The 19,415-nt window shown below is 46.2% G+C and overlaps 1 protein-coding gene and 1 long non-coding RNA gene across 2 annotated transcripts; one reads left to right on the top strand and one right to left on the bottom strand.

The window, feature by feature from the left end:
• Positions 1-765: 765 nt before the first annotated feature.
• Positions 766-10,073, bottom strand: SMU1 (SMU1 DNA replication regulator and spliceosomal factor). Its single transcript, XM_015849953.3, has 12 exons — positions 10,025-10,073; positions 9,699-9,909; positions 8,741-8,893; positions 8,073-8,183; positions 7,196-7,324; positions 6,417-6,536; positions 5,942-6,058; positions 5,625-5,752; positions 4,275-4,401; positions 3,329-3,496; positions 2,897-3,049; positions 766-2,272 (listed from the first exon to the last, which is right to left on the bottom strand). Exons 1-12 carry the CDS (start codon positions 10,048-10,050, stop codon positions 2,174-2,176), a joined length of 1,542 nt encoding a protein of 513 aa, XP_015705439.1. The 5' UTR covers positions 10,051-10,073; the 3' UTR covers positions 766-2,173.
• A 6,139-nt stretch (positions 10,074-16,212) lies between these two features.
• LOC146753707 (uncharacterized) lies at positions 16,213-18,843 on the top strand. The gene is made up of 3 exons (XR_014939085.1): positions 16,213-16,640; positions 16,789-16,942; positions 17,609-18,843. It is a non-coding gene; the product is annotated as an uncharacterized LOC146753707 (long non-coding RNA).
• The last annotated feature ends 572 nt before the right edge of the window (positions 18,844-19,415 follow it).

The raw sequence follows: 19,415 nt of genomic DNA, 5'->3' as shown, positions 1-19,415 counted from the left end.
TTTGTGTGTCACTTGGACAAACCCCATAACATCAGAGAAAAGTTCCCAAGCATTCAGTGAAAGACTGAACCACCATGATCTGCCAGGTCTGAACTGACCTATGGAACTTAATTTCATAGAACCCCAATGCCAAAAACACTGCATGCTCCTACATATCACAGAACCAGCCAGTTCCAAGTAAAATAATTCAAGAGCAAAAGTAAGGCCCGTTGGTGAAGAGGTGAACAATGCTTTCTTTAATGCTAATTAAAGCATTCAAGGTCATCTTGTTGAAATCAAGTAACCCTGGGCTGATTCTCCAGAGATAAAATCTCTCCCAAGATTACACTAAAAAACAATTAGGAGTATTTTCAAGATTACCATTATACTTCCATGCCCTTTGTCAGTAATTGTACACATTAAAGCCACAGCCAAGGAGGGAAGTCGCACCATGGTCCTTTCACAAGCATTAGTACCTACTATTCCCTGCTTTTAAGCCCTGATACCTGAAGCAATAAACTCTAAAGGTTCTAAATAAGGACTGTAAGAAAGGCCAGATTTCCTCTGAAAATGTACCTAAAAATCTTTTAAACACTCAGCATTTGTACAGACCTATTTGATAGCACGACTTTTCATTCAGAGAACAGTGTAAGATCTCATTTAATCATCTGAGGATTAGCTGTTCCAATGTAACCTGAAAGTCAGAAACAAGTCGGATAATAAAAACAGTGTCAGACACTTCCAACACACAGGTGTATTTTCAGGCAGAAAAAAAATAATAATCACTTTTTGCTACCTAAAAAATAACTTTATTGCTATACCTAAGGGAGTAAAAAACAATTTAGGAAGTAAAACATTACAGCTAACACAGAACTAAACCTAGATTTGCAGTGAACAAGCAGTGCTGTATGAGAAGTTACGCTAACATCATTTTACATTTCTTATTACCAATCACACACAGGTCAGTGCTGACGGGTTAGTCCCTGGCTGACAGTCAACACTCGCATTAGTATCCTGCCCACCAGCTGAGAAAGAGTGTGGGGTTAACTTGGAGCTCATTTATTAAGTCATTATGTACTGCCTGAAGGAAAGCATTCTACAAGAGATAAAAACAGGAAGTAGAATCAGATCTACATGCATCTGTCCAATCATTACATACAAAATATTTATTTTATCTGCATCCTACAAAAGCTATTGTCAGACTTGAGAAGATCCCAGTGAACATCTGTAATGGTATGCACTAGCCAGCATCTCAAATGATCATCTGTTCCAAATGGAAGAGCCTGAGATTGTTTTACCTTAGTGTGGGACATATGCATCGCTGGTACCATTAACTAGGCCCACTTGAGTGTGCTATGCCTTTCTCAAAGAAGAAGGTAAGTTGAAATTCAAGGTATTAATGTAAGTGCAACATCACTGCACTGGGGACTTGGTCTGTGTAAAACAGGCCTGTTTTAGAATACTGATCCCGAGGCCTGTTTCAGTTACAGCTGGTCTGGAGACAGTTTACACTCAGGTAACTCCTTCTAGCCTGGAAGCAAATGAAAACAAATGACAAATACAAAGTAGAAACAAAAATACATTTCACTGCCACGTCAGGCAGTTTTATAAAGGGAAGCCCTATGAAACTGGGAAGAAAATGCATTTAGTTCTGAGGAAGCTACTATGCATAATGAAAAGGAAACACAGCAAAACACACTGGTCTAGAAAAGCTCCTGTCTTCAAGGAGAGGACAGAATAGTTTTATCTACATCCCAGGAAAACTGCTTTCATTTCAGCAGTGGAAAGTAGGATGCCGCCTTATCCCCATATCATGTAAAGCCTTCTTATCCCCATATCATTTACTCAAAAAACAAAGTACTGTTCTGTATTCTGGTAACCTGTTGTACGTTTAATTCCGAGCTCATTCAGCTTTATGAAGAGCATATGAGCACACACTTCAGGAGACAGAGCAACCATTCGCACAGAAGTTGCTTTGGCTAATGTGGTAAGAACAGGAGTCTTTTAAATCAACTGATGCTATACCTAGCATAAATCTAGCTATTTTTTGATCAAGAAATAGAAATGATATTGTCTGTAAAACTGAACTAAAACTGAGCAACTGTCATGCTCTGTGTATTGAGACCTCGTAAAAGCACAAACATCAACACCCCGCAAACAAGAGGCACACTGCACAGCTTATTGTAAAACCAAGTTAGGGCTTCCAGAGCTTGAGGAGGCCGTCTTCACTGTACGTGGCAATCAGGTTCTGGTGCGGGTGATGAGCAATGCCAATGACATCTTTTTCGTGAACCTAGAGAATAAGCAGAAAAGAAACTTCAAGATCCTTCCTTTAGCATTAACTCAAGCCAAATATATTCAAACACTAAAAACTAGAGGGAAACTGGACTGAGGGTCAAAATAGTTTGTGCATACACTAAAAGCAAAAAAAATAGAACCTTGCCAACATTAAGTTCCAGCTTTAGTGACATAGCAGTTTCATTTTTGCTGGGAGGGACAGTTTCATCTCCTACCCATTGAAATCCACTACGATGTTTCCCCATTAAATGCTGACATTTCATTTGGCACCTCTGTTTGGTGTAATCCAAGACAAATTTAGGCCCGATAGCTTTAACTATAGAAGCTTGGACAGATTCTCTACTAGCTAAAGACCAGATCAATATTTGTTCTACGTTATTTAACAGTTTCAACCAATTAATTCTTGTCCCAGGGAGAAACACCTTCAGAACTACTAAGATGAAAAATGTTCTAAAGAACAAAGCCTCAGCACATTTCACAGTCAACCATTCTGGAATGCATTTGCTATCAACCAGATAGGCAAAGACTAGAAGGGAAAGACTCATTGCTACAAAACCCCTTACAGACCTCACAGGTAACAAGCACTTTGATCATCAACTCCACAGAGCTGCAGACTTACAGTCAGTGTTCTCTCCAGCTTGCCAGTCACTGTGCTAAAGCAATAGAGCACAAAATCTTCACCAACACAGTAGATCCATTCACCACGAGGAGAAAGCGCACAGCAGACAAAGTCACCACCTTCTCTCTTACCAGAGCTAAAACTTCTTACAATCTGTAAAGACACCCCCCAAAAAATCATTGCATAAAATTAGACTGGGGCACACAATTGCTATAATCAAGATAAAAACATTCAGGCAGCACTAGGTCTATTTAGAAAACATCTCTCTCCATATCAGTCATCACTTCCTGCAAGTGAAGACATTCTATGAACTGCATCCAGAGCAGCTTGTCATGAAAATGAATTGGAAAAATCAAGTTCAAACCCTGCCTAGGTTTCTGGCATTCTTAAAATGATTGAAAGACTTGAAAGGACACCAGTGAGATCACAGACCTGACCCTGCATGTTCATAATGACGACTGTATTCGATCTGTTGCAAACAACGAAGTGTTCTGGGTTCTTAGGCAGCAGAATGACACTGTTGACAGTAATGTCTGTCCCCGCTGTGCTGCCAAGAGACTTGAAGGTGTTTGAGCACTCTGTCGTCTTCACATTCCAAACCTAGTATGAAAAACAAAATTAATTACCTTTAAAGAAAAGGAAACAAAAATTAGTTTTTTGGAGCTGACTTGAGGTACCAGATTCAGATTTTTTAATGCTACTGAGGGGAACTATGAATAGATGCATACTGTAAAATAGGAAGAACTACTAGATTTATTTTGAAGCGTGGACACCATGAACAGTTTCACTACAAGTGATCTGAAAGTGAATTTCTACTGCCCAAATTCAGCCTGGATCCCTTCAGTTAAGGAGTCTGCTCTTAGAAGTGAGTCCACACTTGCTTTCTGGTTTTAACTACCACCTGTTAATACATGTGTGGCCTCTGTACATGCAGCCTCCCTACACAAGAAAGACATGAAGATGGTGAAAAAACAAAGCTCTGTGATCACAGTAAGTGATGTCCCACCTTATAGCTGCTTCATATAGCACTGCAGGCTCTTCCTGCCATTTTGAAACAGGAAGTAAAACTACTTATTTAACATTTAAAATGAGATTTAACTCATTAACTCAGCTGTGGAATACATACATAGTTTACATGTTAGTGTAACCAAAATGGAATACAGTGTTCTCTTATGCTATTCTCATTATTGGGATAGTCTGGCAAATAATACAAGTTTGAAGTTAATGCTCCCCTGAATACAAACAAGATCCATCACAGTATCATTCCCTTCACCCCCATCCAAAAACCACCTGTCTCCTTAAGACCACAACCCCAGTTCTCATTTACAGCAGCCTGCAGCAAAGGTCTGTTACTAAAGAAGGGCAAACACCATCTTACCTTCACTGTGCCATCAGAGGATGCGCTGATAATATAGTGCCCATCCTGGGTAAAAGTAGCTTCATTAACGAAGGAGGAATGACCACGGAATTCTTTTAAAGTTTTTCCAGATTTTAAACCATGAATCCTGTCACACAACACAAGTCATATATGAGTGAGCAACTGGAGTAGTCTGAACCACCACAGTCTTTTAAATCTGAGCTACGTCTGACAGGTAGCAATAAGAAGTGCCAAAAACTTCCAAACTGTCATTCTTTACCACAAACCCTATTCAAAGATGCTGTGCACATCTTTGCACTGCACACCTCCTCCAGAACTGTCTGACAATCACACATAAAACAGAAAAATGCCAACCAAAACCCTTCTGTGAAAGGTGTCTCTTTATACTGGCACTTTTCATTTGAAATCTGTTCCCATAATCTCCTATTTATTTATTTTTTTGCCTGCTTATGCTATGGCTCATCTGTACCATGACTTCTATGGACTAATAGCTCCCATACAGATACTTTGTAATGCCTGCTCACTGTACAGTTGCTCCCAGATATCGAGCAGTACCCCCAGTTTCATCTACAACAGACCCATTATTGTTTCTAGCACAAGCAAGAGGCTAAGGCTACTAAAGGTTATGTATTCCCATTCAATTATAAGTAATCCTATGAAACTGATAGGCACTGGATCAATTGAATTCATATTACAAGTCACACACCCTGTTCTGAGAGGCAGAGATAAGAAAGTTGGAACCCTCAGCAAGCTGGACAGATGGGGTGTGAAAAACTCTATGATGCTGAGAACTGATAAATGCGAAGTGGAGAACAACCTCATGCTTCAGAATCAAACAAGTGGCAGAAGTCCTCAAAAGAGGACCTGGCAGTCCTTGTAAAGAAGAAACTGCTGCAGGAAGGAAAAAAAAACACATACTGGATGGAATCAACTACTGTCACATCACCTACTGAAGGCAGTGAGTGTTTGCAATTAAGCTGCTGAAGGGCCACTTCAAGGAATTTTACTGTCCTATTAGACTTAGATTCTTCTTAGTCTCTAAGCTTGTTACAGAAAATGTTACTTTTGAAAGTCAACACATCTGTCTTTTAAGTTAGGAATCTCATGGGGAAAAAATATCTTTAAAGTCCATCTAAGGAGCAACAGAGATAAAGAAGTACTGTGTCCCTGCAGCTGGAATAAGGCTGTTAAGTTAAGCATGGTGAAAAACCAGACTTTCAAACTGTCCCTCTCCAACCCCCAGAAGTCAGCTGTCCTACTAGTATTAAAACTATGAAATACAGACCTAAGTTTAACCAATTAATGTGAATGCTATTTTTCTCTTGTTTTCTCTATGTTTTCTCTTTTTACCTGATGGTCTGATCAAAAGAAGCACTAAGAATTTGGCTGCTGTCCTTAGAAAAACTGAGGCACGTAACACCTTTGCTGTGAGCTCGTTCAAACCTCCGCAGGCACTGACCGCTCTGGATTTTCCACACCTGCAAAGGAGAGAGTAAATGAAACAAGGAGGGTTACTTTGCACTGAAGCCAATACATCAGAGCCAATCTGTTCCTGAGTCATGCTAAACTGCCTCTGTTTTCATGAGCAACTGCAACATTATTTCATGATGGCAAATTAATCTTTCTTGTCACCACCCCTGGGAAGGTATTTCAGGAAGGATTCCTACCTTGATCTTTCCATCTTGTGCTCCAGTTGCCAGCATTTCTGTATCTCTGCTGAAGCACATGCACAATACTGCATCATCCATCATCATAAAATTATCTTGTGCCTGGTATTTGAGATCCTAAATGAAAGCAGAAGATCCACCAATCAACAGCAAATTAAACAAAACACAATTTTATGCTAATAACTACTAGTGCTTTACAAAGTGCTTCTTCAGCTACATTTTATAGTTTATCAGCAAACCTCATTGCCTTACAAAGACCAGAAACTGCTGTTGTCACCATTTTAGAGGCAACAACAAATACCTGGTAAGGATCAAAATAAGAGTCACCACAGAAGGAAGTCAGCGACAAGGGAGAATTAAATCAATGTCAGGATTCCAGGCCAATACATGGAACACCAACCAGACATCATTCATAGCCTCACAAGTGTATAGGCGACCTGCTCCAGCCAGTGAGCTGTCCACAGAACAAACGTACCTTCCGAATCTTCCCGGTAGTGAAGTTCCATACTTCAATGAAACCATCCACAGAGCCAGTGACCAGATACTGACCGTCAGGTGAAAACCGAGCACACTCCACGTGGGACTTCTGCCCAAACTGTTTTATAGGAGAACATAAATTAAGCGGTAAGCAACCTGAATGAAAATAAGCAATTCATGTTAAAACAAAACCACAGCCCCCTCTTGGCCACAAATTCCAATGTTTCCTAGAGATATGCAGCCACATATCTAACATTAAGGTACAAGGGCTTTTTTTATGTATATATTCACCTGGAATTGTCTGCTAAACTTAAGCCAAGCACTTCAAGCTAACAGAAGCAGTAACTTTGGTTAACTTTTCTTCAGTGAACTGTGAATGTTAACAAATACCTTCCCAGTACTCAGTACATATCAGCAGATTCCAGAACTCTTGTTGCAGTGCAAGTTAAAACAGTAGAATTTCTATCCAGGAAAAAGGAAGAGGAATACAAAAATCAATTCCTAAAGATTCCATATGGTGAAGTCAAAGAAATATTAAATGCTTCAAGCACGTTCAGAAGTACCGTGAACACCTAATCTTGTTAAGGCACTTTATTTCAGGCTCTTAAGGAAAGCCTTTGTTTCTTTGATGAAACAAGACACAGAAGACAAGGAGGGAGGGAAAGAGGGAGAGATTACTTGCAATAAAGACAAATTCAAAGAATCTGTAGCTCCTAATATAAAGCATAGGAAGGAACAAGCAGCAGTAACAGATACACAAAGTAAACAGAAAATCACCTTAATATGTCTGCTCAGCTGCGTGGGGAACTTTTCTTCTTCTACATCTTTCACAGCTGCTTTGCCTCTGAACAAGTCAATTGTCATCCCAGGAGGAAGCAGGCCCTGGTGCTGCTGCCACTTCAGTGCCTTTTCAGAAGTTGAAAACAACACTTTCACTTTATCAGTTAATAAATACCTTCCTCATCAAAGCTTTTATTTTATTTTATTTTAAAAATCAAGTTCAATTCAAGAGCAAACAAGATTTAGACTAAGCTTCCTAAATTATAGCTACAATAAGAAAGGAATAGTGTGAACGACCTGATGTCCACCCTTTTCACTCTCCCTCCAGAATGCAAGACGCAGTATGTACAGGGTGTGATGAGTTTGATATTGTTTCAGCATAAATTACCTGACCTGCTGTTCATTTGCCTAAAACAGCTTATATTAAATCCATAAGACAGGCTGCGTTAATTATGGCAAGACACTTTTTAAGCCTGTAAGTATAACAAGTCATGAAATAAGCCACAAAACAATAAAATACATGAAAAATTGGTTATATAAACAAGTATAATTTGAGAATCAGAAAATATCCTAAGTACAACTGCAAAAAAAAAAACAAAAAACCCTGTGTGCTGTCATGCTTATTTTGAAAATAATTCCTATACACTGAGTATTTATTCTATGTGGAAAAATCTACTAGATAGATTTAGAGGGTTAACATCTGCTGCAACTATTAAATCCTTGGGAAAAAAGACCATTTTCAACTATGCTACATATATACACACAACACTTAAGCTGTTTCCATGGAGTTGAAAGATGAGCTATATCACGTTTAATTCTGTAAGACAAAGATCTACAGAAACCAATGAAAACGGTGATTTTCTTCTCCAATTACCTGCCCCAGCAATGCCATAAGACGAGATGGAGGTACCACGCTGACCTCTCCAGCTAAAGCTTGTGCAATAGCAGCTCTCCGCTTTTCTTTGCTGCTTCCATCAGGATATGCCTAGAGAGAAGTTATCTTTATGAAGTGGTTATTTTTATGAACTGATTACTCCAAACTATTTTTCATACAAAATTTCATTGCTCCAAACTGAATACATTTGCATTTTCTAGCAGGCACTTGGAAACAGCCCTTGTCTTTATTTCCAGTTTCAAACACTAAAGGTGTGCTTTCACTAAGAACAACAGATCTACACAATCAGAGATCATTCTTTCCTACTACTATTACTACTATACAACATCAGTTTCATTTACAAAACATTTTCTCTTGCATCTGTAAGACATGGGAGCTATCAAATGATGAACACAGCATCATCCTGTGGCAGGACAGCAAAACAAATCCTGAACTCACACCAGCAAAATGTTTCACTGTTCTGCTGCCCTGTGATCAAGAATCAGTTCTAAATACTTCATAAAAACATCTGAAATTCTGAAGCTGTGTGTTTTTACTCCCAGAATATAAGAGAAAATGTTCCTTAAGCCTTTAACAATTTGGACCAATATTAGGAGTCAAGCAAGACTGCCTAGCATTGCAGAGTACCTGGGAAAAGCATAACCTACCTCACGAGGATCAAAGTAAGATCTGGCCAGAAGGTTTTCAAGGTGGATGTACCGCTCTGGCTGAGTCTGCTTCAACATGATCATGGGATCTGTCTGCCTGAGGAGGGATCTGGCAGCACCCAGCTCCCGGAGCTCAATCAGCTCCAGCACAACCTGCAACAAGGGATTAGCATCTGTGTAAGCAAAGATGAACCGTGCGGGAGGGTAGAGTTGGGGGTTAGGAAAACAGTTTCCACCAGAGGTTGGTGAGCATGGAACGGGCTCCCCAGGGCAGTAGGCACAGCCACAAGCTGCTGGAACTAAAGGAGCATCCTCATAATGCTCAGATGCAGAGTTCAGTTTTTGGGTGGTTCTGTGTGGATCCAGAGGTTGGACTCACAGAATCACAGAATGACCCGGGTTGGAAGGGACCTCAAGGATCATGTAGTTCCAACCCCCCTGCCTGGCAGGGCCACCAAACATACACATTTACTAGATCAGGTTGCCCAGGGCCCCGTCCAACCTGGTCTTGAACACCTCCAAGGACGGGGCATCCACAACCTCCCTGGGCAGCCTGTTCCAGGACCTAACCACTCTCCTAGTGAAGAACTTCCTCCTAACATCCAACCTAAATCTTCCCTCTTTCAACTTAAAACCATTTCCCTGTGTCCTGCTATTATCAGCCCTTTCGAAGAGTTTACTCCCCTCCTGGGTGTAGGTTCCCTTCAGGTATTGAAAGGCTGCAATGAGGTCACCCCGCAACCTTCTCTTCTCCAGGCTGAACAAACCCAACTCCCTCAGCCTGTCCTCATAGGGGAGGTGCTCCAGCCCCCTGATCATCTTCATGGCTCTCCTCTGGACCCTACTCCAGATGGGGCCTCACAAGAGTCCCATCCGTCTCACAAGAGCCCATAAAAGGCTCTAGAATGGAGCACGTATAAAGCAGAAGAGGCCTTAGGGAAGGTCTCACGCTGCCCACCTGCTCATAGAGGTCGATGAGGGTCTTGTCCGGCAGCTTCAGCGACTGTATGGCCTGCAGCACCGTGTCCCAGTGCCCGCTGTTGATGTCGGCCACGAAGCTCTCGATGCTGTCCACGGTGTTGAGGGACACTGTGGTCTCCTCCTGCAGGGTGGCGAGGGCCCGGTGCAGGCTGTTCTCCTTCAGATACTGCATGATCAGCCGGATCACACTGCGGAGCACAGACCGGGTTACAGCACGGCCCTGCCCCGCTCCCCAGCCGTCAGGGGATCCCAGCGGCCCCTCCCAGCCCGACACGGCCCCATCCCGCCCCGCCACACACTCACTCGGAGGACTCGATCTCGATCGACATCTTGGAACGCGCCGGAAGTCAGCACCGCTTCCGGCCTCACCATGGCGTACTTCCGGCAGGCGCCGCAAGGCCTTCGCCACGTGACGTGGGAGGGCGGCGCGCGTGCGCAGTGCGGCACTCCGCGAGAGTGCGCCCCCTGGTGGTGGGAGGAGCTAATGGGCTCGTCCTGCCCCTATGAACTGGGAGCAGGATGGACGTTGGTGTAGGTTAACATGGTCAGCAGGGACAGGGAGGGGATTGTCCCTCTCTACTCTGCTCTTGTGAGGCCCCATCAGGAGTACTGTGTCCAGGTGTGGAGCCCTCAGTACAAAAAAGATATGGAGATTTTGGAAAGGGTCCAGAGGAGGGCCACAAAGATGATCAGGGGGCTGGAGCACCTCCCCTATGAGGACAGGCTGAGGGAGTTGGGTTTGTTCAGCCTGGAGAAGAGAAGGTTGCGGGGTGACCTCATTGCAGCCTTTCAGTACCTGAAGGGAACTTACTCCCAGGAGGGGAGTAAACTCTTCGAAAGGGCTGATAATAGCAGGACTAGGGGAAATGGTTTTAAGTTAAAAGAGGGAAGATTTAGGTTGGATGGACCCTCTGGGTACGGCACTGCACAGCATCGGGATTGCTAAGGGTGTGGGATAACATCTGGCCTGCCTGTCTGCATGTGTCAAACAAAGGATGTTACTCACTGTTTGCAGGCCTGAAATCAACCCAGTGGGAGCATGGATGTGGTTGTGCACTGCATAAGGCAGTGTTTAAATAGGAAGGGATTTGTTGGCATATAGTGAGTGCTGTGCTTCGGGGCTGTAAGAGATATAAAGTGGAGCTGCTCTAGGCACAGCCTTCCAGAGTGAAGGGGACACAACACTGCTAAGCACACAGAGAGGAGCCCATCCGTATTGCTGGACTGTGACCGAGTCCAAAAGTCTGCAAGCCCTGGTTAATGCTAAAAGTCAAATAAAGCTTACTGTCCCTCCTCACTGCCTCCAGGCTGAGGTGGAGCTGCCTGGAAGCAAGATTCTTACGTGGGTTGCTGGTCACACTAAGGGTCTCAGCTTATCTCCCCAGCATAGGGGTTTCCTACTCACTCGCAGTGAGTGTCTGATAGCAGAGCTGGGCTGCCAGCACAAGGGCTTGTGAAATCTGCTGCAGTCAGCCTCTCTTGGATAGACTTGTTCCTTGCTGTTTGTTTAGGCTTGGTGTACAGTTTGCTGGATGAGCCACGGAAAACAGCAGAGTGTGAGAAACTGCCTGCCTTTGCCAAGGAAAGCTGTTCTTCGCTGTCTCTGTCCCCTGAGTACTTAAGAAAGTAATCCAGTAACATAAAGTTGAAGAAATACTGAGCAAGGCACAGAGTCAATGTTTGGCATGCTGTTGTTTCCTCTCAGCAATCCCAGCTCTTTTGTCCAGATTGCAGTTACAGAGGTGTGGGGATTACTGTGGAGAAGTGTCAGTTTATCATGCCAGGCATGTCTCTTTTCAGCTACAGGTATATAGATGTCTGCTGAAGGTTGTTTTGAGAACAACTCCGATCCAGATGGTAACAAAGCAAAGCCAGCTGTTTGCTTTAGCCAGGCTGCATTACACGGAGCTGCAAAATCCAAAGATGGCAGCTATTTTTGTGCTGGCAGCACATGGGAGTCTGACTCAACTCTGTAGGTGAATTAATCTGAATGGCTGATCATTTCCTGCCCTCCCCCTCGTGTGTTCCTGCCATGTAGCAGAGAAAGTCAAGCAGACCTAACCCACAACTGCTGTGTCCCCGGGCTGATGTTCTTCTGAAAGGTGAAGCAGCACAGAAAGACAATCAGACAAAGTAGATGGTGATGGCGTTTACACCACCTGGCCCTCCTTCCCTAACAGCAGAAGGAGGGGATGGACACCCCAGCTAAACCTGTCTGTGGGGCAAGTCAGAGCTCTCAGTAACTTCAGCTGAGGAGGGGGGTCCCCATGTGCCTCAGGCTGCGCATGCACGTTGGAAGCAGAGTTTGGCTCTGTGGCTAGACACAACTGCAGCCAGCCTGATCTGGAGCTGGCAGCAGGCCTGCCTTAAGAGACATCTGTCCAGACCTCCAGAGGTCCTCGCAGCCAGCAAAAACAGGGTGCCAGCTTTTGAGGTGTGTTACATGAGAAAAGGGAAGGTTTGGAATTTACTGTGTGACTTGAGAAACAGATGTGAAGAGAGCTAAGCAGTCTTTCTGCAGCTAGGCTGTGCAAATGATTCCCAGTGAAACTGGAAGTTAAAGCCAGACCTCATCAGAATGGTTTGTTTAAGTGAGAGCTGAGCGCATGATTTGGAATTAGAATCATTTTGGGAAGAACTTCAGCCCTTCTCCCAGCTGAAGGTTTAATATAATAGTGCAGAGTTCTCTTCTGATTCAAAAGCAGCTGGTTTTCTTCAGCAAGTAAGGGTTTGCTCATGGTTAATCTGTAAGCCATGGCTTTGACAAATGTGGGGTAGCTTGGAAGTTGTGTAAGCTGGGGGGGCTGGATGGTGTCACTGTGCTGTTACACCCCTGTGCAGTTCCTGCTGCAGCCCTCCTGCTCTCCTCCCAGAGCAGTCTGAGGACCAGGATTTTTGCTGGCCACTGGCCTGTGATGGCTGGGGAGTAGTGCAAGGAGCCTGCAGTGGTGCAGTGACCTGCATCTGTCTTCATCTGAAGACCTGGATTTCCCAGCAGCCAGATGCCTGGCATGCAAGCACCTGCCTTGCAAGCCGCAGGGCTTTGCTTCCCACGGTCACAAGCATCAGAAGGCCACATAAACTTACAGTGACAATAATGTCTTTTTTCTTCTTTCCAAGTTATTTCCTAGTGGGGAGTTTGTCTTTCTCAGCTTCCAGGCCACAGGGCCGGAAACAAGTCCTTCCACCAAAGCAAAGTTACTGCAGTCTGAAAATAAGAAGCACCTCTCCAAGGCCAGCATCGTGAGAGGAACTGTGTAGGAGAAATAGGCTGTGTCGTTTCTGTCTCTCTTCTCTTGGGAATATTTTTAGTAAGTCCTGAAAAAGAAACTCCAGAAAGCTGCATCTTTCAGGGACAGACGTGTGGCTTGAAATTGGAAGCAGCTTAAAGCTTATTCCTTGCATTTGTACAAGAACAAACTCGTTGTTAGTAAGGCAAATTGCATGCTGCGCCATGCAGATGGATGGATGTGATTGTCCCCTCTGCTGGGCACTGGGTTGGGGTGTGGGAAGGCTGGAGGGGACCAGTGAGCAGCTGCAGGACAGGAAGGACTGTGGGTAGCCTGGCCAGAGGGGCTGAAGGTCAGCCTAGAACTCCTAAGAGGGCATTGTCCAATATCTAAATACTTTCTGGTAGCCCCAGCCCACAGCACAGGGACAGCAGGCAGCAGCACAGCACTGTCAGGCTGTGGGTTTGGTGGGCAGCCCTGGGATGAGGTGGGACAGTGATGATCTCAGTCCCATGGAGACTACTGCAGTCACAGCCATGCAAAGCCATGGCCACCCTGTTCTGGAGCTGAGGGAACCTCTGCTGGCGCCGATGGGGTGCTGCACGCTGTGGGTTACATTCTGACTTTATCTGAACCTTGGTGACATGGCAGGGAGGATTTATAATCCAGGCCCGTCACTGAGAGAGAGCCAATAAAATGTAGCTTGGACTAATTAGGCAGTAGGGCTCAGGAACTCTGTTCCAGTTGCCTGGCCTCTGTTTTGATCCCTCTTTTCTTTGAAGTTCATGGAAAAGAGGGAAAGGAAATGAGAGCAGAGGCCCTGCTTTTCCTGTAAAATGCCTCGTTCCTTATAAAATTGTTTGGCAGAAATCTCTTTCAGCTGGACAAGCTGAATGCTTTAGTACATGCCTGCAGTCATTTTCCTCCTTTGTCTTGTTCCTCTGCCCGCTCAGTCGCTGCTCTGCATCAATAAAACCACCATGTGTGTGCAGGCAGAAATGGGACGTTAAGAGGCAGCGGAGAAAATCTCAAAAAGAGCATTAGGGGACTCTGAGTTGCAGCAGCAGTATTAATTCCTGAGCTGGCTGGGAAGAAGATGATGTCAAGTCTCCACACTGCTCCACAGTGCAGTTAAGGAAGCCAATTCCAGCTCCGCTCTGCATTTTCAGACCTTTCTTCCAGACAGGCCTGCTGGGACACATAGCTGCCTGCATTTGCCAAGCCATGGAGCAACCACACCTACCACCCACCCTCCTGCATGCCGGCAGGAGAGCAGGCCAGGGTGGTGGAGAAGGCACATATCATCTCAGGTCTGTCCCAGACACTGGGGGAGTTGCTAATGAGCAAGGCTGATTGCCTCAGAGGGAGGCAACTACCCTCCTCTCTCCCTGACTCCCACTGTAAGTGTGTGGAAAGACCTGGCTGGAATCTCTGGATTCTGCAGTCCAACTCCCTGCTCCCAGGCTGGGTCCAGTTGTGCTGGGCCTCTTCCAGCTGGGTTTTTGAGTATCTCCAGGGAGGTAGATCTGCTCTCTCTGTGGTGCATTGCCCTCTCAGAGAAGGACTTTCTCACACTGAGCTGAATTTTCTCTTGCTGCATGATATAGGTGGGCAGTCACATCTCACTGTGAAATGTTTGGAGGGGAAGCCCACCTCACAGCTGTTTCCAAGGCTAAACCTTTCAACCAGTTGGGGTGACTTTAATATGTAACTCATGACAAAGCTACTTCAAGGTCAGACACAAAGTTAGGAACCAGGCTGAGGGAGCTTTTATTCCCAGAGTTTGATCTGACACTCGTGTTTTGTTTTTAAGGGCTGTGTGCAGGGCAGAATCGTGAGATTAATTTCTGCTTACCCAGAGGCTAATTATATCGGCACTCTCTGGTGACGTTATAAATTGGGTTGATTATTTGCAGGCTGTGCCTTGTGTCCCAGTCATCGTCGTAGGCAGGGCTCCCGGATGCCTTTACAAACGAAGCAAGGTGTGATAACAAGGAGTGGCAAAGGAGGGGTAGGTGACAGGAAGCAGAGCTGTGCCTTGCCAGCTGGCAGCCTTCCTTCTCCTGCACTATACAGCTGGGACCCTCCCCTTGCTGTTCCTTTAACCAGGCCCTGTGCCCAGTGTGAGGAACCCCAGACCTTCCTAACGAAGGAACAAAAGCCAGGAGGATATTCAGAAGAAGTAAAGCTGCCTCTGAGCTGTCTCGTCGCTTTGCAGAAGACCCCTAAGCCAAGCCCTGCACCCATGCTGTGTAAGAAAGGTTTGGCATTTCAATGTGCTGGGTCTTACAAGACCCAGCGGAGCCCTCTGAAGGTCGTCAGCCCTGACTTACAGCAGGTCTCTCCCTAGCAGCAGGTCAGGCTGGCTGTGGCTCTGTACAGTTGTGTCTAGAAACACCCTCCATGATGGAGACCTCCTCTCTCCCTGCTGCACGCTCCCAGGGAAGGCTGCCCTGATGCCCATGATAAGGGCTGCACTTTGAGGCTGCTGCTCCCTGTTACATCAGTGGGCACAACCAGGAAATACTTCGCCACTGGCAGAGGCCCATCCAACTAATACTATATCCCCTGCCATTCCTCTCCTTCTGCAGTGGAACCAGGTGCAGACTCCTCATGTCTCCTCATGGGGTTCTTCATAACCTGGCAGATGTTTGCCTGCTCCTCGCCCATTTTCTCATGCCCCTCTTGAACTGCAGAGCCACATACCAGATGCTGTTTCGGGTACTTTCATGCTCTGGCTTCTGATGTGTTGTCACCTTTAGCATCTCTGGGCGATGATCACCAATAGTCATGCAAGGTCCTGGGGTCACAGCTTCACCTCCATCATCCATAGGCTAGCACAGGGCCTGGAGATGGTCCCCAAGAAACACTGCTGGTTTCTAAGGAACACTTCTCTGTCTCTGGTGTGATGTGTGTGCCAAGGGGAGCCTAGGAAGCATGCAGTGAGGATATTCATCAGTTACAGGCTGGCTGCAGGTGGGGCTAGGGCAGAGCAGAACAGCTGCAACACTGGTGCACTCCTGGTGCAGTGGCCGTCTATGGAGTTAAACATCAGCAGGCGTTACTTCCTTCTCTCGATGGTAGGTTGTTACAGCTCTGCCCATTTTATGTTCTTGCCCCAGCAATGCTGAAACCCCAACAGCAGGGGTTAGATATTTGATTTGTTACAGCACTGCAATGCCGTTATGTCTGGTGCTTTTTTCTGTTTCCGGGATGTTGTCTGGAACAGGATAATCACTTACTCATGTGCAACCAGCAGCCACATGGAAGCTGCTCACAGGAGAAGGCACAGCCTATGCTAACAAAGGAACTCAGTTCTGTTTTATTTTTCCAACATTTCCAAAACAAATTAATCAAATGCCTCCCTTTGCCCTTTGTTCTGGCTTTTGTGTGTGCTCTCACCAGCAGCTGGGGACAAAAGGGACAGGGAAGTTGTAGGATGCTGGTCTTAGGATAAGGACCTTGTCCTGAATTTTTCCTGTAGGTAACTGTTCCTTATCCAGAAATGTCTGAAAATTTTTCTTCTTAGGTCTCATTCGTGTAGTGCATTCACATGACCATAGATGGAATACTTTGGAGAAGTTTAATCAGGTCCAGGCATAGATTTTGGACCAGCAACTTAAACAGCAGAACACCAACAGCGTCTGAGTCCTCTCTGCTCACAAAGCCGAACGCTATCCGAGCATTTGGTAAGATTTTCTTATTCAAGAACCACCTCCACTTTTCTCCTCTTCTGTTTTCCTCTTCTCCCAAACACACACGACTAACCCTCATTAACAGCTTTCCTGGGAAATACTGTTGTGTCAAAAGTGAATATGGATGCGTGTTTGTTTGCAGGGACTTCAGTCACCTGGGAATATGTCAGGAACACCACCATGAGTGATGACTTACACCAGGTCTCACCATCCATTCTGGCAGCAGTGTGAGAATGGAGCAGAGCTGAGCCAGGATTCCCAGAAGGAAGAGCCCTGGGCAGGGGCAGGGTGATGAGGTCAGCAGTGTCTCTGTTAGAAACTCCATCATTTTCAGGGGGAGGTTTTTAGGCAGAGGGTGGAGGCACGTGGCCTGCTCCCACATCCCAGTTAGTCTTGCTCAAATTAGTTGTTGCTTAAGCAAAGCAGGACTGCTCCAGTGTGGAAGGAAGTTCTGATGAGTCAGGGCACAGATGGAGCACAGAGACATGGCTGGAGAAATACTGTTGCTGTGCATGGTAGCTTATTGGATCCAGAGCACGCTGTGGGATCTGGGCTGCATCTCTGCCCCTGGTGGGGTGAGGTGGGGCTCCTGTGGGTATAGAGGGGCAGAGGAAGGCTCCTGACAGAGTGGAAACAATGGTATGGGAGAGCAAAGGGGTGGGAAATGTGGGAGGTGCTCCCACGGATATGGTGGGCTGGTCACCCTCTGGACCAACGTGGGATGTGCTAATGTGGGCCACCCCAGGTTGAAGGGCCACACCTGCTGGGGCCAGAATGCTCATCACTGACTGTTCTGGAAACAGGACATGAAAGGGCCTCTGCCATCTCTATTGTTTTCAGGCAGGAGTGATGTGAAGGTGGGATGAGCTCAGGTTCATGCTGCTGCATTACTTTCCCTCTTCTTTCACCCATGGGAGTGACATTTTGTGGCCTTTCCTCTATCTCCTCCTTCATCTTTGCAGGGCACTGGACAAACAGGTCAGAGGCAGTCAAGACCAAGTCAATCTGCTGTTAACCACCCACTCCACAGATGCTGAGGCTTTAAAGCTGGGTGACCCTGTGAGCTGGGCTGATTTAGCCAGTCTAAGCCACTTCTCTTTCTTGGTCACGTCCTCCTTAAGTGAAATGTTCTCTCATCTGAGATCAGCTGTTGCCTGCCATTTCTCTCCATCAGGTTAAACCAAAGTTCTTTTAGGTCCTCTGTCTGGGTAGGTTTGCACATGCCCTGCCTCTCAGGGAAGCGACATAAGTGACGCACTGCCTGTGTACACACTACCTTTATTCACCACTATACTTCAGTAGGAGGCATGACTCAGCTGGACAAATCACTATCCTGAACACTGAGGATGGGGACTTTCCATGCAGCAAGCCCTCCATGTGCTCTGTGAGACCTAGGCAATCACTGAGGGCACACTGTCAGCAAACTGTAGAAACTAATAAGTCAGAAGGGAGCTCAGAAGTTGCGGTGCATTCCCTGCTCATCTAACTCCCACCAAGGAGCTCAGTTTGAAGCTGGTATTTCCAGGTCTGGCAGAACACAGTTTGCAGAAGTGAGCATATGGCAATGTGATGTCAGCACTGATGGCTGTAGTTTCCACAGCAACCTGCAGGCGTGAGTCAGGATGGCTGTGATGCCTGGGAGAGTGCAGACCCCCACCCAGCAGCTCTACTCTGGGCATGGCACACACTGAGTGGCAGCACTGAGTGTCTGGGAGCAGATAGCCAGTAGCAGAGGGAATTAAATCAGCCAAACATGGGGATCCCTTTTTGCAGGATGGAGGCTGCCTGGGTAAGGCTCTCACCCCAAGGCTGAGCTCCTCTCAGCATCCTGCATGCGTTTCTGCACTATCTGCTGACCTTTTTGCCACATAATGGCTGGAGCTGTGCAACACACTGTGCCCAGGCCCATAGAGCAGAGAGCCCTCCTGGACGTGCCACAGCCATGTGAGCTCAGTCTGTCTCTGCATTCAAAGCAGTCTGCAGTTCTAAGGACAAGACGTGTGCAGCAGAATATGTTTTCTTCTGAGATGGAGCAGATTCATGCATTTTGGTCTACACCTAGAAGTTGTCTGAACTGCATCAAATCCCCCATGTCCTCACCCCCACCTTGTCAGCTGTGACAAATGACACTACTAGCCGTGGGGAAATTGACGAGTGCTTCTATAAGTGCTGTGTAAATAAAGTGTGCTGGGAGCAAGCTGTGCTTGTGGCGTGAACCTCTTCTGAGGTCTGGTTCTTCATCCAGATGTATGGCTGGAGCAGCCCTAAGGACTGCACACCCATTCCACGTTGTCCCTCGCAGCGCTGCACCCTGCACATCTGCTGTCCAGCAGTGATTGTAAACCTCTCATTTTGCAGAAAAGGGGGACTGATGTGGACGTGGCCCAAGAGCTGCCCCAGCTCTGGTTCCTCTGCCATAAGGTGTTCCCATGTTGCCCCCCAGCTGCCACAACCACGAGTGAAAGGAGAGGGCAACCTCTGCCCCTGTCCCACACCGGCATCCTTCCAGATTTCAGGCCTGAAACTGCTCAGAGGAGGAATTTCCAAAACAAATGTTGCTATTTGAAGAATGCAGGGGCCGGGCCGTGGGGGAGAAATAATCACAACAGAGATAAGGACCTGACAGCTGCACAGGCTCTGGCTCAGGCTGGTCTGATCGCCCGGAGCCAGAGCTGAGGGACAGGATGGGGAAATGGCAGCACAGAAGGGCTGCTCTGCTGTCCCCCTTCACCTTGGGCTGCTGAAGGTCCCTCCCCCCGGTACTGGTTC

This window comes from Coturnix japonica, chromosome Z (genome assembly GCF_054131305.1).
Source record: "Coturnix japonica strain WE chromosome Z, WE-NBRP24, whole genome shotgun sequence".
NCBI lineage: Eukaryota > Metazoa > Chordata > Aves > Galliformes > Phasianidae > Coturnix > Coturnix japonica.
The sequence above is the reverse complement of the archived record's forward strand: the minus strand, read 5'-3'. Positions and strand labels throughout refer to the sequence as shown.